A 23,207-nucleotide genomic window follows, 5' to 3' on the forward strand; every position below is an offset into this window, starting at 1 on the left:
GACATGCTACAAATACTGACACACTCCCAGGGACACTCTACAAATACTGACACACTCCCAGGGACACGCTACAAATACTGACACACTCCCAGAGACACTCTACAAATACTGACACAATCCCAGGGACACGCTACAAATACTGACACACTCCCAGGGACATGCTACAAATACTGACACACTCCCAGAGACACTCTACAAATACTGACACAATCCCAGGGACACTCTACAAATACTGACACACTCCCAGGGACATGCTACAAATACTGACACACTCCCAGAGACACTCTACAAATACTGACACAATCCCAGGGACACGCTACAAATACTGACACACTCCCAGGGACATGCTACAAATACTGACACACTCCCAGAGACACTCTACAAATACTGACACAATCCCAGGGACATGCTACAAATACTGACATACTCCCAGGGACACTCTACAAATACTGACACACTCCCAGGGACATGCTACAAATACTGACACACTCCCAGGGACACTCTACCAATATAGACACACTCCCGGGATATGCTACAAATACTGACACACTCCCAGGGACACTCTACAAATACTGACACACTCCCAGGGACAAGCTACAAATACTGACACATTCACACAGACACTCTACAAATATGGACACACTCACATGGATACGCTACAAAGACTGACACACTCCCAGGGACACATTACAATTACTGACATACACATAGAGACTTCTGCAAACACTGACACTCTCACATATATTCTACAAATACAAACACACTCTCAGTGTCACGCAATAATTACTGATACACACCCGAGGGTAAATTACAAACGCTGACATACTGGTAGCAAGCAATGGTCCTGCTATTCTGCGAGGCCGCCCAACAGTCTGGAGGTCCAGCGCAGGCTGCTCACGGGCTTTTCAATGTAAATAACCGCGTCAGGCATGAAAAATTGAATGGACGGCACAACCAGTTAAATGGCCCATGCACCAAAATAAAATTACAGGGAGCATTGCTAGGGACCCCTGTTAAAACGGACACACTCCTGGAAATGTACTACAAACACTGACACACTCCTGGTGACACACTACAAATACTGACACACTCCCAGTAACACACTCCAGATACTGACACACTCCAAATACTGACACACACCCAGAGACACACTCCCTGAAAGACAGCACTGAGCTAGTTGATCTTGGCCAGAATGCTTCAATTAGCTCCTACCCTTAAGGAGTGGAGAAATCGGCTTGGGTTACTGCTCCTGATCATTACCCCGTAACTCTTGTTGGTCAGCACGTGTGTGAAAGGATATCATGCTTGACTGCGATGTCCTCTGCACTTGAATAGCCTGGCCACATTCACCATGAAGACTGATCACTGAGCGGAGGTACCAGAGCAGTAGAATGAGGAACCTTCATGGATGGGGTGGGCGGAGGGATGGAGGGAGTCAAAAAGAAAATTGGCAAGCTATTAAAAAGATGTTTGGAAGATGATTTATTTTCCAAAAGATTTACAAAGTAATAATGTTGTGGTTTCACAGTTGTATTTGAAAAGGTTTGTTATATAAAAAAAGCACAAATAAACCAATGAAATATATTGTTATGTGAAATAAAGACAAATGGAGTGTGACGCAATATATCGCTAGAGCAGAGAAGCGTTACCAGAGAAATCTGTTGACTTCTTGTGCTTTCCCCACCTTTCTCTGCACCGCCCCCCCCTTTTTAAATAAATGCTAATCTTTATCTTTTTCTCTCTAATGAGGCCTACTTCGCTCAACCCATGGTTGCTGCTGCTGTCATTGTCCACCTGGCTACTGATGGAAGTAGTTTCTTGGATCAAAGGCAAGACTCAATTGCAGTTCAGTTGGTTGACACAAAGGATCAGAATCACGACCTGGGTAAGTCTTTTTCTTTTTGAAACACAAAGGATCATATTTAGAAAGGATGTAGTTATCTCCGAGCCTAAAGGAAGTTCAAACGGCTCAATTAGTGGAGTGGTCCGTGCACTAAGGATCAGCACCACGAGGATACACTTCGAGAATGACTCAAACAAAGACCAGCAAATGAAAAGGGTGAAAGGAAAACCAAGTGAGGCAATCAGACACACACATCTTTGCTTCCTTCAAGAGATAATCTCATGCCGTGTCTTTAAAATGCGCAAAGCGCTTTCTCAGTAAAAGCACACATCCACAATTAGGTTATTTTCCCTGCTTGCCTTTGAGTTCTACTTCTTGCCCTTTCTTTCTCCTGAGTTTTTATTTTTATTTAGGTGCTTTTACATTGACGCACCTTTTTCGAGAGCTCACTGCTCTCCACCCGGTGCCATACACTGGCCATACACTGCTACTGCTGAAACAAGAGAAGTGTGGCCCCGTTATAATATCAAGTATAGCTGACAGTGTGAAAACTGTGCACTTGCTGTTGGCTGTACTTTTTACACATAAAAGCACCTTTTTTTATGGTCTAGTTTCACTGTAGCTTTGGCATCTGTGCAACAGTTTTCACATTGCATTGATGCAAAACTTGCACAATTACTGGGGCAAATTCTAGCCTTCTCGAGTCTCATAGTAACTGCCACCTCTGCGTCCTGTAACCAGACCTGGCTATATAACTCTGCACTACTGACTCACAACACTCTTAAGAACGCATTTATACACTATCTGTGACTTGTGATGCTAGAACTGGCGTATAAACAAGGATTTATCCGTGCCAACTCACAACAGATCAGAGCCCAGTAGCAGAAATGAAACCCCCAGCAGCCTTGGATCTCACACAACACAAGTCAGAACACAAGTCTTTCGCAGCTCGGTGTTTAAAAGTACAGAGTAGCGGGTGTCCATTTGATGTCCAAGATGTGAGAATGTCCAACATCTTCACACTGATTTCAAAACCAGGAAGTCATATCTGGAACTCTCTCTCCTCCTCCACCACCCCCCCCGCCCCTCCCAAAAACCAATGAGACTAGGGGTCAACTGAAACTTTCAAACCTGAGAGTGGTAGATTTTTTTAAGCAAGACTATTAAGGGTTATGGAACCACGGCGGGAATGTGGAATTGAGATACAGATCAACCATGATCTAATTGAATGGAGGAATGGGCTCGCAGGGCTGAATGGCTTACTCTTGTTCACATATTCTCGTGTTTGGAGTAATCAGTGTAAATTGGCAATCCAAAACCATAGCTAACTCAGCAACGATTCCCTCTTGGGTCATGTTGTGAAGTATAAATGCACTCTTAAACAGGTACTGGTGTAAAACTGGTATCTGCAGTACAACAGGACTGTAAAACCCAACTTCTTTTCCGCTGAGGTGCAGTTAATTCTGCATTGCACTAAGAGCAGCAATGCGAGGAAGAAAATAAACCATTCTTAATTAGTAGTTCACAGATGTGAATGGGGGAGGTGACGCACATGTTTGGAAAGGATACTTTTAATAGAATATCTGCTTGCTGTAAAACAAATTGTAAAACCATTTGGTTTCCTACAATGCTTTCCATGCTGTGGTTTTGAAGCTTTTCTGTGACCGGGTCCCTTTGCAAACAGTGACCCAATTGCAGAGATCAACTGTTCTAACTTCTGATTGCAACCCAAAGGAAAAATGTGCTATCACTGCGGAAAAGGTTTTGTTTAATTCGTACAAATAAAAAATAGTGCACTGGTATGATATAAAATATAACAATCTGATGGGTAGGTCTCTTTATCTTGTGGAGTACCAGTACGAAAACCTATGTTGCATATCACTGGTCCGGCGAAGATAAAGATTTTATTTTTGTAAACACGCTAACTGAAAAATTGTGATAGAAATTCTAATCTGTCTTTTAAAATGCATCAATAAAAATGTTTTCTCCTTTTTATTATTGCTGCCTAAATGTATTTTTTTAAACGAAAATATGCAGTTACAAAGATTGAAATGCCTTGCTGATCTTTAACGACCAGTGTTTGTCTCCCGCCTTTGTTTTCTGCAGGAATGCATCTTTTGAACTGCAGGAACAACCCCCTCGTTATCCCTGTCATTCACGACCTCAGTCAGCCATTCTACAGGACCTCAGCCATCCTAATTACCTTCCATTCACTGTACGTGGCTATCTCTGGGGTGGCCCTGCGCTCCTTCCACAACTTTGACCCCATTACAATTAACAGCTGCCAAAGCAGTGAGATGTACAACCCCACGGAGCAGAGGTGAGCCTTGATAACACCTTTCAACTTTCATTAATCGGTGGTTCCCCGGATAAAATAATGATGCTGACAGAGTCAACCGCTCATAATCAAGCCTCGTGGCTCTTCTTCAAAGCTAACGCAATTGAAAAAGCTTTATCTCTTTCGAGAACAACAAAGTTGACCTTGCGGAACAGAGGGATACAAACCAAAGGCCCCAGGTTCAGTTTGCAGTCTGTGCTGAGCGAGCTGATCTCAGGCACATGTAGCGTCCTGGGTGCTATGATTGATCTTAATGGCCCGAGCTGGGCAGGAGAATGGGAAAAATTAAGTAAGAACATGAGAAATAGGAGCAGATGTAGGCCATTCCGACCCTCGATCCTGCTCTGCCATTCACTGAGATCACGGCTGATCTTCTACCTCCACTCCACTTTCTTGCACTATCCCCATATCCCTTGATTCCCTTAATAGCCAAAAATCTATCAGTCTGTGTCTTGAATACACTCAATGACTGAGCCTCCACAGACCTCTGAGGTAGAGAATTCCAAATATTCACCACCATCTGATTGAAGAAGTTTCTCTTCATCTCTGTCCCAAATGGCCGACCCCTTATTCTGTGACTCCTGGTTCTAGACTCCCCAACCAGAGGAAACATCCTCACTGCACCTACTCTGTCAAACCTGTAAGAATTTTATATGTTTCAATGCGATCACCTCTCAGTCTTCTAAACTCAACCTCAAGTCTCGGTCCCAGCTCCCAAAAGTTCTCCAGCGAGTCTTGTTGGAAAATATGCTTCAACGGCTGCTGTTGAGGACGGAATGAGGCTCTGCTGTAATGTCCTTTGTGGACAACCAACCAGTCAACACCCACTGTCCATTCAGCCTCACGCATGAAAAATGGCTGCTTGCGAGGGACCCTGGTATCCATGGTACCCAACCCTACTTTGAGTAGATGAGAGGAGGGGAGGAAAGGAAGAAAACTGTCAAGGGGGAGGGGGGAAGCGAATTAATGAAAAGTAAGCACAAGCTCCATGTACAGAATCTTCTAGAAAGGAATTTGAAATGTTCGTTTTGATCTGTGAAAACATTTGGCCCGAATTGTCTTTTAGATAGCAGGTGATAAGAAAAAATTTGTTATGCAATTAGAAGGTATGTGTACCTCAGTAAAGTTACCATTTAGTTAGTGGGTCAACAAGAGCTGTAGAAAGGGCAGATTGTGGACTCCCAAGATTTATTGATAACACAGATGAGTGAACTGAAGGCATGAAAGCATTGGAATGTGAAAAGGTTACCTTTTATGAGCTGCTTCTATTTCCATCTCATTAGTTAGAGTAGTGTTACCTTCTACACTTGTAGTCATTAAGTGTAAAAAGAATCCATAATCTTTGATTTCAGTTTGGCAGAAATGAAACTAGGCCTCTAAGATCACATGGAAATAGGCCACTAAAATAACTAATGTCTCAAAATTTGCCACTTGTGCAGCTTACAGTTTTCAGCTTTTGAAAATAATGTCTTTCGTGTAAGAATTTGAATTTGAAAGAGCAGGAGGAAAGTCCTTTCAATGGGCTGATTTACATAAAATCTACAATGTCAGCAGACTACATTCAATTAAACAGGAATGTTTCCCTATTGGTTTAAGTGGGTAAAACGGCATGGTTTGGTACTAAGCTCTACAGACCAATAAGGTCTCGGGTGCAGCCGCAACTGTGGAATTTGTTGGGATATTAGAACTGACCTTGGTGCCACTGGGCTAAGAACAGTTAGCTTGATTTCCACACCGGATCACTATCTATATACAGGATACACAGGATCAGGCTCAGTTGGGGTGCCCTCAATGAGTGACTACTCTGCCATCATTTACTGCTCACTGTCTAGACTCATCTATGAAGAATGGTCCCTTTGGCAAGGTACCGATGGGCAGCTGGTTCCCTTTGAACATATCATTGGCTTCGGGGGGTGGGGGCGGGGGTAGAGGTTAGGAAGTGTCTTGTCATGATGCTCCAGTCATCATGAGTGTGGGGCAAGTTTGATGGACCAGCTGGTCTTTTCCTACCTGCCAGTTTTAGGAGAGCAGAGGAGATAAAGAAACACAATTATTGTACTCTGGCCTATTTCAATGGAACTGATGGTTTCTTAGCAGGTATTGACAACTTTCTGAATATTGACCAATTCTGGAATTTCTGGTATGTTCACAAATCCAGATAACTTAATGACTGTTTTCTACAACTAAAATCTGATGATTAATCCAGGATTTGTCAACACTGTGTAAACAGACATATTTTTTGCATTTAAGGATTGACCACAGTCAAATGATTTGATGTCACAAAGACCAAACTACTGGTTAAGCAACAGCCAACCATTTCCACAGATAACACGATGAATATTCAGTATGACAGCATTCCTACTAATCAGTCTTTTCTATTAAATTGCACAAGTCATATTTTCCTCAATACCCCTGGGCTAGGGAGGGAGAAATAATCAGCATGGGCTGGCACTCCCGATCACTTAAAGTGACTTCTGCTTGTGTGTGTGCATATATATCACGTGCAGACATGATTGGGCCAGACTGCAATTCCCCATGATTGAAAAGTCTGCTGAGTGATACTCCCTTTCTAAGGTCACAAATTAAGATTGGTAATTTGGCTGAGGTACTCGAATGTGTGGCAACAGCATGCAAACCAAGTATGTGGTTAAAAAACAGCATTAGGAGAGGAAGGAGGTAAAACGGTTTTTGAGGGTTCTGAAGCCAATACTGACATTACCTTTGAATGAGGCAGTTACTAATGATCATATATTAATGTAAGGCTCCCAGTACAATGCTGTTGAGTGATAGAGTTCATTGAGAGCAATAACTATTAAGTGAGGTAACTGATATTGCTTTGGTGAAAATGCAAAGCTACCATGATGGAAATCCAACCAGCCTCAGGTCCCCAGATAACATTGTTCTATATTTGAACTAATGAAAGTTTCATTGCACATTTACAAAAAAGTACAATCAGATAATTCTCTATTTTTGTAATGCAAGCCTGGAAATTAATAATTGCAAGATTATTGTCTGACTATTTAACTCCAAAATACAAACAGGGTTAATACCTCAGTTAAAATATCAAACTTTTGAACTCATTGAGCATTCATGGATTGATATTGCAAACACTAATATCTATGTCATGTTTCTGGAGGTCAGAGGTACAATGGTAGAAAACTTGCTTATCAACTCTCTGTAACCTTCTCCAGCCCTACAAGCCTTCGAGATCTCTGTGCTCCTCAAATTCTGGTATCTTGTGCACCCCTGATTTTAATCGCTCTACCATTGGTGGCTATGCTGCCTAGGTCCTAAGCTCTGAAATTCCCTCCCTAAACCTCTCCGCCTCTCTACCTCTCTCTCCTCCTTTAAGATGCTCCTTAAAACCTACCTCTGTGACCTTTGGTCATCTGTCCTGATATCTCCTTCTTTGGCTCGGTGTCAAATTTTGATTGATAATGCTCATGTGAAGGGACTTGGGATGTTTTGCTACATTAAAGATGCTATATAAATGCAAGTTGTTGTTAAATGCATTATCTGACATCCAGTCCTGACCTTACATTACTGTTTGCCTTTCACATGCACCCAACATGTGTTTTTTTGAGGAGCAAGTGCCATCATCAATCTTGAAGCTGTTACTTATTATTCTTCCCAAGACCAGTGGTAGCAATTCCCTCTCGGATATTCCACCTCTCCCCCCTCACCATGTTCTTCCCAAAATCGTTCCTGGGGAAGAATACCTTTCTGCTGCCTTTATGACGACGCTGTAAATTGTTCACACAAATGCAACAACAAGAACATTTATATCATGCCTTTAATGCAGAAAAACATCCCTCGGTGCTTCACAGTGCTGCAATCAGACAAAAATAGGCACTCAGCCAGAGACATAAATACTAGGGGTGTGGTAATCAGAAGTTTGATCAAAGATGTGGATTTTATAATGGTCTTAATGGAGGAGAGGGAGGTGAAAAGATTCAGGGCATTTAGAGAAAGAATTCCAGTACATGGGGCCTAGACGGCTGGAGGTACATCTGCCAATTGTGTGACAAATGTGAGGGGCGGGGGTTGCACAAGGTCAGAGTCAGAGGAATGGAGCATTCTGGAGGTGGGTTGTAGGGCTGGAGGAGATTAGAGAGATACAGAGGGGCACACATTTTAAATTGAAGGCATTGGGGAATCAGGAGCTAATATAGGTCAGCAAAGACAGGTGTAATGAATTCCAGTAACAAACAAATGTAGGATGTGTTTCCAAAACTAGGGCAGTTTGCCACCACAGATAAAGTGGAAAAGTTAACCTGGGCTGGTCATACCAGCCAATTGATTAATTAGAAGAAAGCCCTCAGAGAATAATCTTTATCTCCTACATATTTAGCATGCAACGAGGCGTGACAAAATGCAAAGCCTGTCATTCAAATGGTAAACAAATTACTTCAGCTGCAAAGAAATTCTAAAGTAAAAAAAGAGTGCGCTGTAAATACTCAGCAGGTCAGGCAGCATCGGTGGAGATAGAAACAGAGTTAGCGTTTCAGGTCGATGACCTTTCATCAGACATTTAGAAGTTCTAAACCATTTCTTTATAAGTGAGTAGGCAAGTTTGTGACACAAGGAAAGACCTTGGGAAGAACATGGTGGGGGAGAGGTGGAATATCCGAGAGGGAATTGCTACCACTGGTCTTGGGAAGAATAATAAGTAACAGCTTCAGGATTGATAATGGCACTTACCCCTAAAAAAAAACACATGTTGGTGAAAGGCAAGCAGTACTGCAAGGTCAGGACGGGATGTCGGATAAAGCACTTAACAACAACTTGCATATATATAGCACCTTTAATGTAGCAAAACACCACATGAGCATTATCAATCAAAATTTGATACCAAGCCAAAGAAGGAGATATCAGGACAGATGACCAAAAGCTTGGTCACAGAGATAGGTTTTAAAGAGCGTCTTGAAGGAGGAGAGAGGGTTAGTGGAGCCATTTGGAAAGGCGAATACGGTGTGAATTAGCAAAGATGTACGTGTACGCATCATTTGGGTCATATAAATGTAAAATACAAGAACGTTAGTTGTAGTAGTATAGAAACGTGGCTGAGCTGTGCCTTTCAGAGTGCTCCAGCTCATTGGGACACTGGGTAGCTGAGCTATGCTGATGAGGAAAGTATCAGGCTCCACCCTGGTCTTTATCAAGTTAGCTGAACATAGTTAGGGAAGCAGCAGGGACACTGTAATTGGCCTCAGCACTCAAGATTCGGAAGAGAAACATATTCCAGGGTTCTCACTCATGATTGCTATCCCAGAAATCCCTCCTTTGCAATGTCTGCATGTGGGTGTTGGGTGAGAATAGCATAGGACTTTGCAATGTGCTAATGTTTCCATGAATATTTTCTTTTTGCCAATTTTTCTCCTGAGGGCACTTACTTTTGCTGGACTACAGTTCCACAGCCACTGATGGGCATTCGGTACCTTGTCCAGGTGGTCATTCTTCATCTGGACAGTGAGTGTCAAGAAGCTGTTTGAGCAAGGGTGGTATCCCAACAGGTCTAATCCCATCTTCAGTCCATGTCAGCAAGCTGAATTTTCAGCAGAGGTTGTTGGAAAGTGATCCTGGCTGATTTTCCTTCTTGCTTCCCCAGGAGAATTCAGGCCAATAGTCGCTTCTCAACTGCCTCCCTGGCTGTGAGTAGAGAATTGCAGCACAGAACTAGGACATTCTTGGTCTATAGGTCTTGCAGCGCCCTTTATTCCCCATGGATGAACGGAGTACTGAGACATAAGAACATAAGAAATAGGAACTGCAGTAGGCCATTTGGCCCTTCAAACCAGCTCTGCCATTCAACAAGATCAAGGGTGATCTTCTACCTCAACTCACCTTCCAGCATTATCCCCATATCCCTTAATTCCCCCAAATGTGTAGACCTCTGTCTTGAATATACTCAATGATTGAGCATCCATAGCTCTCTGGGGTAGAGAATTCAAAAGATTCACAACCCTTTGAGCGAATACATTTTTCCTCATCTCAGTCTTAAATGGCTGACCCCTTATTCTGAGACTGTGACCCTGTGTTCTAGATGCCACTGCCAGGGGAAACATTTTCTCAGCATTAACCTGTCAAATGCCTTAAGAATTGTATATGTTTCAATTGGAGACCTAAGCAGCAAACAAACTGGACTGATCCCAGAGCTTTCACAATATTAAATAATTCAGCCAAACCAAAACTGCACTGAAGTGTAGCCCATGAATATGCCACCATGTGCAGTGTAAACATCTTTCTGACTGAATTGGAGAGTCTGGACTTCAGAACGATTGACGTTGGACCTTGTAGTCCTCCCTCTATCTCAAAACTACAGATTTAATAACCTGCCATTATGGTGCATTTTGTTGTAATATCTTCAGTAAGCACTCAAGAAAATGTGTATCATTTGGTGCGGAAGCTGTGCTTTTGTTTCCGTGGGGAATCTAATGTGGCACTTAGTGGATTTTTCCCCCCTCCTAAAAGCAGCAAATTAATTTGCACTGAGAGAGGTTAAAACCTTTACTTAAACACCCAATTTTTTCTCCATGATTGTCAATTTCAACAGCACAAATACCTCACCAAAATAGGTCCCTTTACACTATCACAATTGCGCTGGGGCTGATTGAAGGCTCGGCCTTACCACTTTGTATTGCTCAGCAGGAGAGCCCAAACCTTCAATCAGGGAGGTGTGATTGGGTTTCCACAAGGTCTTAGTGTCTGCTGCATTCAAACATATTGGGGCAAATTTAGTGTGTTGAAGTGGGGAATGTTCCCAGTTTCAACAGATGCAGCATTGTTGGTGCTCAGTTTGAACAGTGCACCTTCGCGAGCACGCTCACAGACATGCTGCATTTCACTAATGTCTTTTAGGGAAGGAATCCCACCATCCTTATCTGATCTGGCCTATATGCGATTCCAGTCCCACACCAACGTGGATGACTCTTACTGCCTTCTGAAGTGGCCTTGCAAGCCACTCAATTGTACAAAACCGCCATATAGTTGTTCAAAAAGGCAGCTCACCACCACCTTCTCAGGGCAACTAGTGATGGGAAATAAAGGAATGGGCCTTCCCAGTGATGCCCACATCCTGAGAATGAATCATTTTTTATTCATTACCATGAGTATCAGCCACAGGGCATTTCATGCTGTGCAGGATGAAGCCACATAAAAACATAAGGCAGGAGAATTGAAGTAGTAAGTCCCAAGGCACTGTTGTCTTAGGTGAGTGTCGTCGACTATCTGTGCAGTTATTCCCCCCTCTCAGTGGGACTGTTCAGACACAATTTCCGTAGAATTAACAGCCTTGTTTTCCAAGACTTTTGTGGGTTTTGTGTCATCTGATCAAATGCTTCCTCCTGTGGCCTACTAAACACGTTGGCGTAAATTTTGACTTTGTGCAATAGGTAAATGAGTAATAGGGAATAAGCAGTCTGTTTTATATCTCTGCCAATTTTTAAATGTGCCCTATTGAGCCACTTCAATGTATCAGCGTATTTGCACTGTGCTGCAAAATCATGTCATGGCTCAACCACATAGGTGCACATTCTGGCTCAGCATCAAGTTCCCAGACTGGATACATTTTTACATGAAGGGAAATTATCTGCCTCTAAATTGCATGCTCCCCATTGCCAACAACAACATCGCCCCAACCCTCTTAATCTTTCTCGCCACCATGCTTCACCTCACAGTCAACAAGCTCCCCGCTGGAGTGAAACTAAACTACAGAACCAGTGGGAACCTGTTCAACCTGTGCCGTCTCCAGGCTAGATACAAGACCACCCCAACCTCTGTCGTCGAGCTACAGTACGCGGACGATGCCTGCATCTGCGCACATACAGAGGCCGCACTCCAGGACATAGTCGACGTATTTACTGAGGCATACGCAAGCATGGGCCTTACGCTAAACATCCATAAGACAAAGGTCCTCCACCAGCCTGCCCTCACTGCACAGCACTGCCCCAGAGTCATCAAGATCCACGGCGCGGCCCTGGACAACGTGGACCACTTCCCATATCTCAGGAGCCTCCTATCAACAAAAGCAGGCATCGACGACGAGATCCAACACCACCTCCAGTGCGCCAGTGCAGCCTTCGGTCACCTGAGGAAAAGAGTGTTTGAAGACCAGGCCCTCCAAACTGCCACAAAGCTCATGGTCTACAGGGCTGTAGTAATACCAGTCCTCCTGTATGGCTCAGACATGGACCATGTAGAGTAGACACCTCAAGTTGCTGGAGAAATATCACCAACGATGTCTCCGCAAGATCCTACAAATCCCCTGGAAGGACAGGCGCACCAATATCAGCGTCCTCACTCAGGCTAACATCCCCAGCATTGAAGCACTGACCACACTCGATCAGCTCCGCTGGGCAGGCCACATAGTCTGCATGCCAGACACGAGACTCCCAAAGCAAGTGCTCTACTTGGAGCTCCTTCATGGCAAACGAGCCAAAGGTGGGCAGCGGAAAAGCTACAAGGACACCCTCAAAGCCTCCCTGATAAAGTGCGACATCCCTACTGACGCCTGGGAGCCCCTGGCCCAAGACCGCCCTAAGTGGAGGAAGTGCATCCGGGAGGGCGCTGAGCACCTCGAGTCTCAAAGCCGAGAGCATGCAGAAATCAAGCAGAGACAGCGGAAAGAGCGTGCGGTGAAACAGTCCCTCCCATCCCTTCCCTCAATGACAATCTGTCCCACCTGTGACAGAGTCTGTGGCTCTCATATTGGACTGTACAGCCACCAAAGAACTCACTTCAGGAGTGAAAGCAAGTCTTCCTTGATTCTGAGGGACTGCCTATCATGATGATGATAATGATGATGATGACCATTATATTTCCCGATGAGAAGTCGTGATGTTTGGATGTTTTGCCCATGCATGAAATTGGTTTCTGATTTCATACCTGGCATCCAATGGCCTACACAGAGACAGGAACCCGATGGCAGTGTAACTGCAGGAGAATGGACCACATAGATTGGTACTGCATTGCTGTTCTTGGACTTTATCCAAAGATAAAATCAGCTCAATTGAAAAAATATAAAATAACGCCCATTTATAGCTAATGTTTTACCCCACCCAAGTAAGGTAATCCATAAACAATGTTAGCCAAAATCAACGAGAAAGTTACTCAGCTTGGCATTACACCTCAATAGTGTCACCATTCATTGTAAGGGTTGTCTGGAAGCCAGCCTGCAACATTCTATCTCTATTACACTGCAGTATGTAGACTCTAACATATATGGTGTACAATGTAATAGAGATAGAACGAACAACCGCAATAAAAAAAAGGCTAAACAATGGAATATGAGAAAATCTCTCCAGAAGAAAAAGCTTATGATACATGTGTGTCATGGCACATAGTCCCCGATGAAATGAAATTGTACTGCCCACAGTATTTGCAGACATTACTGATTTGTACAGATTGCTTGCAGCACAATGGTGTGATTTGCTTCTGCATCATAACCATAACCAATTTGTGGCAAAACAAAGGTTCCCACTGAAAGCCCTTTGGGAAGTTGTGTTTTGACTCCTCAGATCCTCCTTCTCACTGAGCTAGTCACTGCTTGTTTATATCCACCCCGGGGCAACCAATACTTGGAACTGGACTGATTCTCAAATACATGACAAATCCCTGAACAAGTGAGCAGTTGGGAATAATCAAACTCCGATAAGATCATGTATTGGATCCCAAATCAGCTAAGAATTAGACATGGGGATAATATTAGCCTTTTAAAAAAGTATCAATTATACTACAGTTTTTAACTTTGAGTAAAGTGTCACTGCTCTCATTCGGAGATCAGACTCAGAAATGGGGAGTTATCATTCCAAGATTACTCTGACGAACAAAATGCTATTCTCATTCGGATATTCCTCAGAGTAATTGGGAGCGTTCTCATTCTCAGTAATTGGGTGCTGTTGTCATTCTGAGACTATTCTGAATGACGGTAAACTGGTCTCATTCTGCAATGACTAGGTGTAGCAACAACAATTTGAATTTATATAGCGCCTTTAACATAGTAAAACGTCCCAAGGTGCTCCACGTGAGCATATGCAGACAAAAAATGACACCAAAGAAAGAGACAGAACAGAACAATGTTCTCATTGTGACTAACCTTTTCTTTGGCACTGAAAATAAGAATTCGACTGTCTTTTTGCAAAGCTTTTAACGGTACTGATCTAGGAATAATAATAAGACAATCCTGATTAAGATCAGAAGTTCCTTAAAGGAACAATTTCACCAGGTTTTTTGCTGGAATGTGGGGTGGGATAAGGGGGAGGGAAGCGTTCAGAGAATCTTCGTACCTGGATAACAAAAAGCAGCTCGCTTCAAAATCAAACCAACAATACCACAAGATTCGTTCCGGCATAAATACTCAAGCTGCAATTTCCCGATCTTCTTAAATTATAATAATGACCTTAAATTTCCTGATAGTCTTAAAGGATAATAATGATCTAGGTTTCTGGATAGTCTTAAATGATCTTAAAAAAAAATTTGTGATAGCATACCCGGTTCAGTGCACAGTGAGCTATACTGTAAATACAGTGAAGTATCCAGCATAATTTCAATATGGTGGGAACACCTCCGCAATGACCACAAATCCATAATTCGATTTGGGTTTCAACAGTGGTATACACATGTTTCACGTAGACGCGCATTAGCAGTGATCTGAACATGTGGTGTGTATGAAAATGAGTTACATACTTTTATTTCAAAGCATGGGGGTAGCCATACCACTGATGAACCATGACACCCAGGTCTCGTTGCACCTCCCCTTTTCCTAATCTGCCGCCATTCAGATAATATTCTGCCTTCGTGTTTTTGCCCCCAAAATGGATAACCTCACATTTATCCACATTATACTGCATCTGCCATGCATTTGCCCACTCACCTAACCTGTCCACGTCAAGCTGCAGCCTCTTAGCATCCTCCTCACAGCTCACACCGCCACCCAGTTTAGTGTCATCGACAAACTTGGATATATTACACTCAATTCCTTCATCTAAATCATTAATCTATATTGCAAAGAGCTGGGGTCCCAGCACTGAGCCCTGCGGCACTCCACTAGTGACTGCCTGCCATTCTGAAAAGGACCCGTTTATCCCAACTCTCTGCTTCCGGTCTGCCAACCAATTCTCTATCCACGTCAGTACATTACCCCCAATACCATGCGCTTTGATTTTGCACACCAATCTCTTGAGCGGGACCTTGTCAAAAGCCTTTTGAAAGTCAAATACACCATATCCACTGGTTCTCCCTTGTCCACTCTGCTGGTTACATCCTCAAAAAATTCCAGAAGATTTGTCAAGCATGATTTCCCTTTCATAAATCCATGCTGACTTGGACCGATCCTGTCACTGCTTTCCAAATGCGCTGCTATTTCATCCTTAATGATTGATTCCAACATTTTCCCCACTATTGATGTCAGGCTAACTGGTCTATAATTACCCGTTTTCTCTCTCCCTCCTTTTTAAAAAAGTGGTGTTACTTTAGCTACCCTCCAATCCATAGGAATTGATCCAGAGTCGATAGAAAATGATCACCAATGCATCCACTATTTCTAGGGCCACTTCCTTAAGTACTCTGGGATGCAGACTATCAGACCCCGGGGATTTATCGGCCTTCAATCCCATCAATTTCCCTAACACAGTTTCCCGCCTAATAAGGATATCCTTCAGTTCCTCCTTGTCACTAAACCCACTGTCCCCTAATAAATTCGGAAAGTTATTTGTGTCTTCCCTCGTGAAGACAGAACTGAAGTATTTGTTCAATTGGTCTGCCATTTCTTTGTTCCCCATTATAAATTCACCTGAATCCGACTGCAAGGGACCTACATTTGTCTTCACTAATCTTTTTCTCTTCACATATTTATAGAAGCTTTTGCAGTCAGTTTTTATGTTCCCTGCAAGCTTCCTCTCGTACTCTATTTTCCCCCTCTTAATTAAACCCTTAGTCCTCCTCTGTTGAATTCTAAATTTCTCCCAGTCCTCAGGTTTGTTGCTTTTTCTAGCCAATTTATATGCCTCTTCCTTAACACTATCCTTAATTTCCCTTGTTAGCCACGGTTGAGCCACCTTCCCCATTTTATTTTTTCTCCAGACAAGTACAATTGCAGAAGTTCATCCATGTGATCTTTAAATGTTTGCCATTGTTTATCCACCATCAACCCTTTAAGTATCCTTTGCCAGTCTATTCGAGCCAATTCACGCCTCATACTGTCGAAGTTACCTTTCCTTAAGTTCAGGACCCTAGTTTCCGAATTAACTGTGTCACTCTCCATCTTAATAAAGAATTCTACCATATTATGGTCACTCTTCCTCAAGGGGCCTCGCACAACAAGATTGCTAATTAGTCCCTTCTCATTGCACATCACCCAGTCTAGGATGGCCAGCTCTCTCGTTGGTTCCTCGACATATTGGTCTAGAAAACCATCCCTAATACACTCCAGGAAATCCTCCTCCACTGCATTGTTACCAGTTTGGTTAGCCCAATCAATATGTAGATTAAAGTCGCCATGACAACTGCTGTACCTTTATTGCACACATCCCTTATTTCTTGTATGATGCTGTCCTCAACCACACTACTACTGGTTGATGGTCTGTACACAACTCCCTCTAGCGTTTTCTGCCCTTTGGTATTCCGCAACTCCACCCATACCGATTCCACATAATCCAGGCTAATGTCCCTCCTTACTATTGCATTAATTTCCTGTTTAACCAGCAACGCCACCCCGCCTCCTTTTCCTCTCTGCCTATCCTTCCTAAATGTTGAATATCCCTGGATGTTGAGTTCCCAGCCTTGGTCACCCTGGAGCCATGTCTCCGTGATGCCAATTACATCATATCCGTTAGCTGCTATCTGCGCAGTTAATTCGTCCACCTTATTCTGAATACTCCTCGCATTGAGGCACAGAGCCTTCAGGCTTGTCTTTTTAACACACTTTGCCCCTTTAGAATTTTGCTGTAATGTGGCCCTTTTTGTTTTTTGCCTTGGGTTTCTCTGCCCTCCACTTTTACTATTCTCCTTTCTATCTTTTGCTTCTGCCTCCATTTTATTTCCCACTGTCTCCCTGCATAAGTTCCCATCCCCCTGTCATGTTAGTTGAACTCCTCCCCTTGTTAGTTGGCAGCGTGGAACTAAGTGTTTTGTTGTGGAGTGACGGGGTGGGGAGGGGTTGGGTTTGGCGAGGAGGAGAGGTTTACGAATGGCATTCCACATCTGGGAAGGCAGTCTCCTCAGTACCACTATTGGGGATGGTACTGAGAACTGGATAGGCACTTTCGTAAGATCGGAGAGTAGGCAGAGGCCTGGGAGCGGATCATTTGCCTGTCATGATCCCCTCCCTTCTGAACAATGGAGTACTACCTGCAGTAGGAATAGAACATAAAAAGAGGCCAGAGGATTAAGAAACGTAAATGGTGGAGTGGAGAATATTTTCCTTCTTTCCTGAAGATAGTAACTGATGCACAATCCCAAAGGGTCCATCATGTCTGAGCCCAGGCAGCAAGTGCTGGCAGGCTTTTCAACCAAGGTAGGCAACACAAACAATCTTAACCTTGTCCTCATCCAATGTTCACACATCCACTTTTTCCAGCAGGGGTCACTGGATGATGATTAGGAACAAGAATCCTGGCTGATTTTTCATTTCCTCCATGTCCTGATGAGTTGAGCCAAGTATAACATGCAAAGTGCTGATATAAGCTAACTCGGGATAGACATGGGTTGATGTCAATACATCTTAGTGCATCACCATGGGTTGCAGTTAGTCACTAGACCAACAATATTCTTACCAATTTACAAAGAAAAAAGTCCAGAAGCAGCGACGCTTGCTTTTTAATTTCCATTTTTGACTTTAATCAGCTGCTGGTTTCACTCAAAGTATTTATTTCTCGCACTTATTGTTACAAAAATACTTTAATATTTAGGAAAAACAAGTTGGCTCTGCCAAACGTTGCTAGATACCTTAGCCAAGTCACTTCCTGTTTGGCAGCTCTTATGTGATTGTAGTTTAGGGTGACTGGATAAATGAATTCAAATATTGTTGCATTGATGTGCGATTGTAAATAGCAGTGCAGAGCAAAAATACCCAGTGCTGTGGGTTAGATCCCCAAGAATAGCATTGCTTACAACCAAATGCTGGCAGATGCATTTTGCATTATGTTGCATACCCCCAGCTGTTCTACAACACTGCACAAATTTTTATTTCTCTCTGGTAAATCCCTGTTTTGATCACAGTGTATTCTACAAGGGCGGTAGAAATAAACTTCACTGATGGCTTAATTACACAGTATGGAAGTGAGCTATGCAGACCAAAGAAGGTCCTAATATAATTCCCGATCTATCCCAGGTCTCACCCAAGGTGGCAGCAAGGGGTGCTTACATATTGACATAGAATTACATAGAAATTACAGCACGGAAACAGGCGATGTGGCCCAATTGGTCCATGTTCCATACGATACTCCTCCCATCTCTTTTCATCTCACCAATATATGTTTATATTTCTTTCTCCCTCTACTGGTTATTGAGCTTTCCTTTAAATGCATCTATGTTATTTACCTCAACTACTCCTTGTGATAGCAAGTTCTATATTCTCATGACTCTTGAGTAAAAAAACTCCCTCCTGAATTCTGTATTGGATTTATTGATGACTATCTGATATTTATTGGCCCCTAGTTTTGGACTCCCCCACAAGTAGAAACATTTTCTCTTCGTCTACCTTATCAAACCCTTTCATAATCTTAAAGACTGCTATGGGGTCACCCCTGAGCCATCTCTTTCTGGAGAAAAGAGCCCCTACCTGTTCGGTCTTTGCTGTTAGCTAAAACACCTCAGTTCTGGTATCATCTGGTTTTTAAGAAGGTGACTGACAGAAGTATGTGTGTGGTGGTGGGGGGGGGGGGGGGGGCGGTGGTGAGGGGAGAAAGACTGGAGCAGTACGGCCACTGTGCTGTGGTAGAGTTATCAGTCAGGCTAATTTCCTCTGGTTGCTAAGAGCATCGTAAACAAGATTTCTTCAAGGTAGTATTTCTAGAGAAATCCTAAGTATGTTTCTTGAATTTAATAACTATTTTGCCAGAGATACCTCAGGAATCTGTTCAAGATGCATAAACCAATTGTAAAAAACGTACTCATCGGCACTTATTAATAAGCAGAAAATATCACGTCACTACTTGCACCTCATGGTGAAACTATTTAGCAAAATGAGACCTAGAAACTGGGACTTTTATTATGCCCATAGCTGGCTAACATGGTTGCATTATGTTAGAGAGTGTTTGGAATGGGCTGACCCTGACATTACTGACTTTATTAATGAGGTGATTGCAAAGCAGAATTAAGAGGAGCCCAGTGTTAAAAAAAAAAGAGAAAATGTGACTTTTAAAGCTCAAAAGCAATATAAGTATTCAAAAATCCAAATCCAAATAACAAATTCCAGGGAGGCAGCAGGAGATGAGAGCGATGGAATGAGTGTCAGAACTATGCCATCGTCTGCATCTTGTTGGAATGCACTACGTTTCTCCAAAGACATTATAGCCAAGGTCAATTCAACTCGGACATTTCAAAGTCTGTATATCTTCAGGGTACAATGTCAATGTCTGTCAAACATAATTCAATTTAAACACATTTTAAATAGAACTAAAACTGATATTTAGACTTTTACGGTCTATTGGCGATGTGGTATGGGGGACACGAAGAGTGCCAGATCACCAACAGAGAATGGGCCATACATTCAGTTTACTGCTCCAATAAATCACATTCATCATGAACATGCGGAGCAGTAGAATGCAGGGAAAACAATCCACTGGTGATATCAGGAAAACACAAGGAACAAGCCAGAAAAGATACTCAGTATTTGAAGTTGGGGTAGACTCCTGTTTTTTTAGTGATTTCCAAATGCTATAGATAGATTTATGGCACCTACTCATTTGGTCTAATAATAATAAAAAATCTACACATATTGAGCTTTGGGGATGAACAATTTAAAAATGACAAAGGCACTGCCCAGTTTGCAATTGACCAACAAGGTCACTCATTGTGTATGCTGAGTTATCCGACCTCAGGCAGGTTACGGGTACAGATGGCCAGTATCCAGGGCTTCCTGCTGTAAAATGCATGTATGAGTTTTGGGCTCATCTGTGGGGTCACCCACCACCGAGTAACCTCCCAACACTAAGGGGCTGAAATTGCTCCTTCCCTTAAGGCCTGTTACCGCCGGAAATCAGCGGCCACGCTGAGGAGTGGAATGGCCACCGATTTTTCGTGGAATGGACGCCATTTTGATCATTCCACTCTTGCGGTATCCCGGCGGCGTCCCGCTCCCCCCACTGCCACCCCGCTACTGCTGAACTGTCCTAAGTGCGTCATCAGAGTGCACACCCCCGATGTTCTCCCCTGATCGGGAAATTCCGCGGAGAAAATCTTGCTGCCGCCGCTCGATGCCACCAGCAGCTTTTTCTGTGCTTGTCAGTGCTTCTAAAATGATGGTGTGGCTGCCATTAAAGGGGAGGACCTACTGCTGCAGTCACTGTCTTAATTTGTTTTTGTCAGCCAACTGCCATCTTGGGCCGACAGTTATGCCCCCGCGTTCGGCTGGGTTGCCAACAGGCAGCACCAACACTCGCCTGGCCGAAACCCTCCCTGGTGGCCCAGTGACCCGAACTTCAAGAATTGCACAGGCTCTCCCCTTTATGTGAAGGGGAGAGACATGGTGACATGACAGCGCAATGACGCTGATGACTTACAGTGGAGAACACTTCCCCCACCCCCTAACTTCCGCTCACCGCCACACATCCGCCCCCATGATGACCGGCTTCCAGCTCACTGGAAAAAAAGAAGCCAAAGAGCGGAATTTCGCTCAAGAGGCCACCGTATCAACCATGCCGGTAAAAATATCTGAAACGGTAGCTGCGCCGTGTTTCTGATGGTGGCCAATTTCGGCCCCTAACTGTCTTAGCTCACCGATCAAGAATGTGCAATTGAGTCAGGTACAACACTTCAGCAACAGTCAGGAAAGAAAAAGATGTTGATCACAAAAGTTTCTTTACAACAAATGGAAATTTAACTTCTCAATCATCTTTCCTGCCCAGATAGCGGATTGAAAAGTTTACCTTCTTTGCATTTTACAACTGTAATGTTTTTGAAGATCTGGTCTGGTGCTCTCGGTACGATATTAAAATTTAGCAGAATTCGAATGTCTTCCTATAGCTGGTGCCAAGATGCAACGAGTCGCATTTCTATATCGTTTTTAAGTGTCCCAGGGCACTCCATAGAGGCATGAGGATGCTGTTCTGGTTGTTAACTTTGCCCAGACTGCTAACTGAACCTAGGACCTTCTAGGCCGTGTGATTTGACACCCACCAACAGTGTTCTTACTCAGTGAACCAGAGAGAAGTTCACTAGTTTTGGTTCTGTTGTAAATATTCCAGTCATCCCTTTCTGGTGCAGTAGTTTGTAAGTCTATTACTTACCACTCATTTTGTGGTTTATTCTTGTTATTTATGAACCGCTTTTTGTCAACAGCGTTATATCTTGTGGATGTGGCTTGTTTGGCTGCATGTCTAGATAATGTTGCTCTGTGTGTTGCATTTCTGGAAATGGCAATGCCCAGTTTTCTGAATTTACTGTATTGGAGCATTTTGTTGACATTTATTGCACAAGCTTGCTGTATTATTTGTTTTGTATAATTCCCACAGTTATGAAAGGCAGTATTTATAAGTTATGCGGATCTTGAGATATTTGTGCCTTTTCTTGTAGCCTACATTTCATGATTAATAATTGAATGACTTCATTTAAATCAGCCAATAAACTCCATAATAGCACCTTAGTGCTCACACCAAAAGTATTCTTGTCATGATGGTTGGTACACAATTTGATTATCATCTTGGTCAATACTCCTCTTAAGAACATAAGAAATCGGAGCAGGAGCAGGCCATACAGCCCCTCATGCCTGCTCTGCCATTTAATATGATCATGGCTGTTCCGATCATGGACTCAGGTCCACTTCCCTGCCTGCTCCCCATAATCCCTTAATCCCTATCAGTTAAGAAACTGTCTATCTCTGTCTTAAATTTATTCAATGTCCCAGCTTCCACAGCTCTCTGAAGCAGCGAATTCCACAGATTTACAACCCTCTTGAGAGAAGAAATTCCTCCTCATCTCAGTTTTAAATGGGCGGCCCTTTATTCTAAGATTATGCCTCCTAGTTCTAGTCTCCCCTATCAGTGGAAACATCCTCTCTGCATTCACCTTGTCAGGCCCCCTCATAATCTTATACGTTTCGATAAGATCACCTCTCATTCTTCTGAATTCCAATTCCAATTCCAATTTTGTCGGTTATTGTTAGTGAAATAACTTATTCACCGGAATACGGAGTGAGCTTTGCGAATCATAAACGGTTTATTAAACAGAGCGCTCTGGGAGAGACGCCATGGACTCCGCAGTCACAGCAGCCGACTTCTCGTTTAAGCAGAGCGGAGCACAATCATTTATACATTGAAGTAAACAAGTATAGAAAATCTCATTATTGTACAGAAAATCTCATTATTGATAAGAAATCGCCTGACCCATGAGTCATATAACTGCCACCGCCTTTGTCTGTCTACATGACGTCTGTATATGATTATACGGTTAAATGGTTTATGCTAGAGTGTAACCTCATCCCTAGTTGTGCAACTGGGGATTTTCCACCCCCCTGCTGCCAAGCTGCCACCCGTCCGATCTCCCAGCAAGCTCTATTTACTCCAACAGTCCCTCCTGTGGTTCATGGGGACAGGAGGAAGCTCCCACCCCTCTGAACCATTATGCCCTGGACCCTTCTACTGATGTAGTTCCTCTCGCCACCTCTTCTGGTGTTTTGCTTGATGTTCAGCATGTATGGGGTTCGCCAATCCTGCGATCCCCTGCTCTCAGGCTGTGGTGGTCCTACAGCCAAATTCCTTTCTTGTGAGTGTTAGCAATGTTGGAGTAACGGGATCCGGGCTGAATCACTTGTTGATATTCCGCGGCAGCGGCTGGGACTATCGTTTCTCCCATTCTGGCACAACAGCACTT

At 43.3% G+C, this 23,207-nt stretch overlaps 1 protein-coding gene across 3 annotated transcripts in view; it reads left to right on the forward strand.

Annotated features, from left to right (window-relative positions):
* LOC139232515 (pappalysin-1-like) overlaps positions 1–23,207 on the forward strand; it is a 322,505-nt gene that overhangs the window by 143,530 nt on the left and 155,768 nt on the right. For all 3 annotated transcript variants that reach the window (XM_070862846.1, XM_070862848.1, XM_070862849.1), the window contains exons 12-13: positions 1,750–1,885; positions 3,950–4,163. In XM_070862846.1, the coding sequence (XP_070718947.1) occupies positions 1,750–1,885; positions 3,950–4,163 (350 nt within the window). The remainder of the gene's footprint in view (positions 1–1,749; positions 1,886–3,949; positions 4,164–23,207) is intronic.

Source organism: Pristiophorus japonicus, chromosome 20, assembly GCF_044704955.1.
Source record: "Pristiophorus japonicus isolate sPriJap1 chromosome 20, sPriJap1.hap1, whole genome shotgun sequence".
In the NCBI taxonomy this organism is placed as follows: Eukaryota; Metazoa; Chordata; class Chondrichthyes; family Pristiophoridae; genus Pristiophorus; species Pristiophorus japonicus.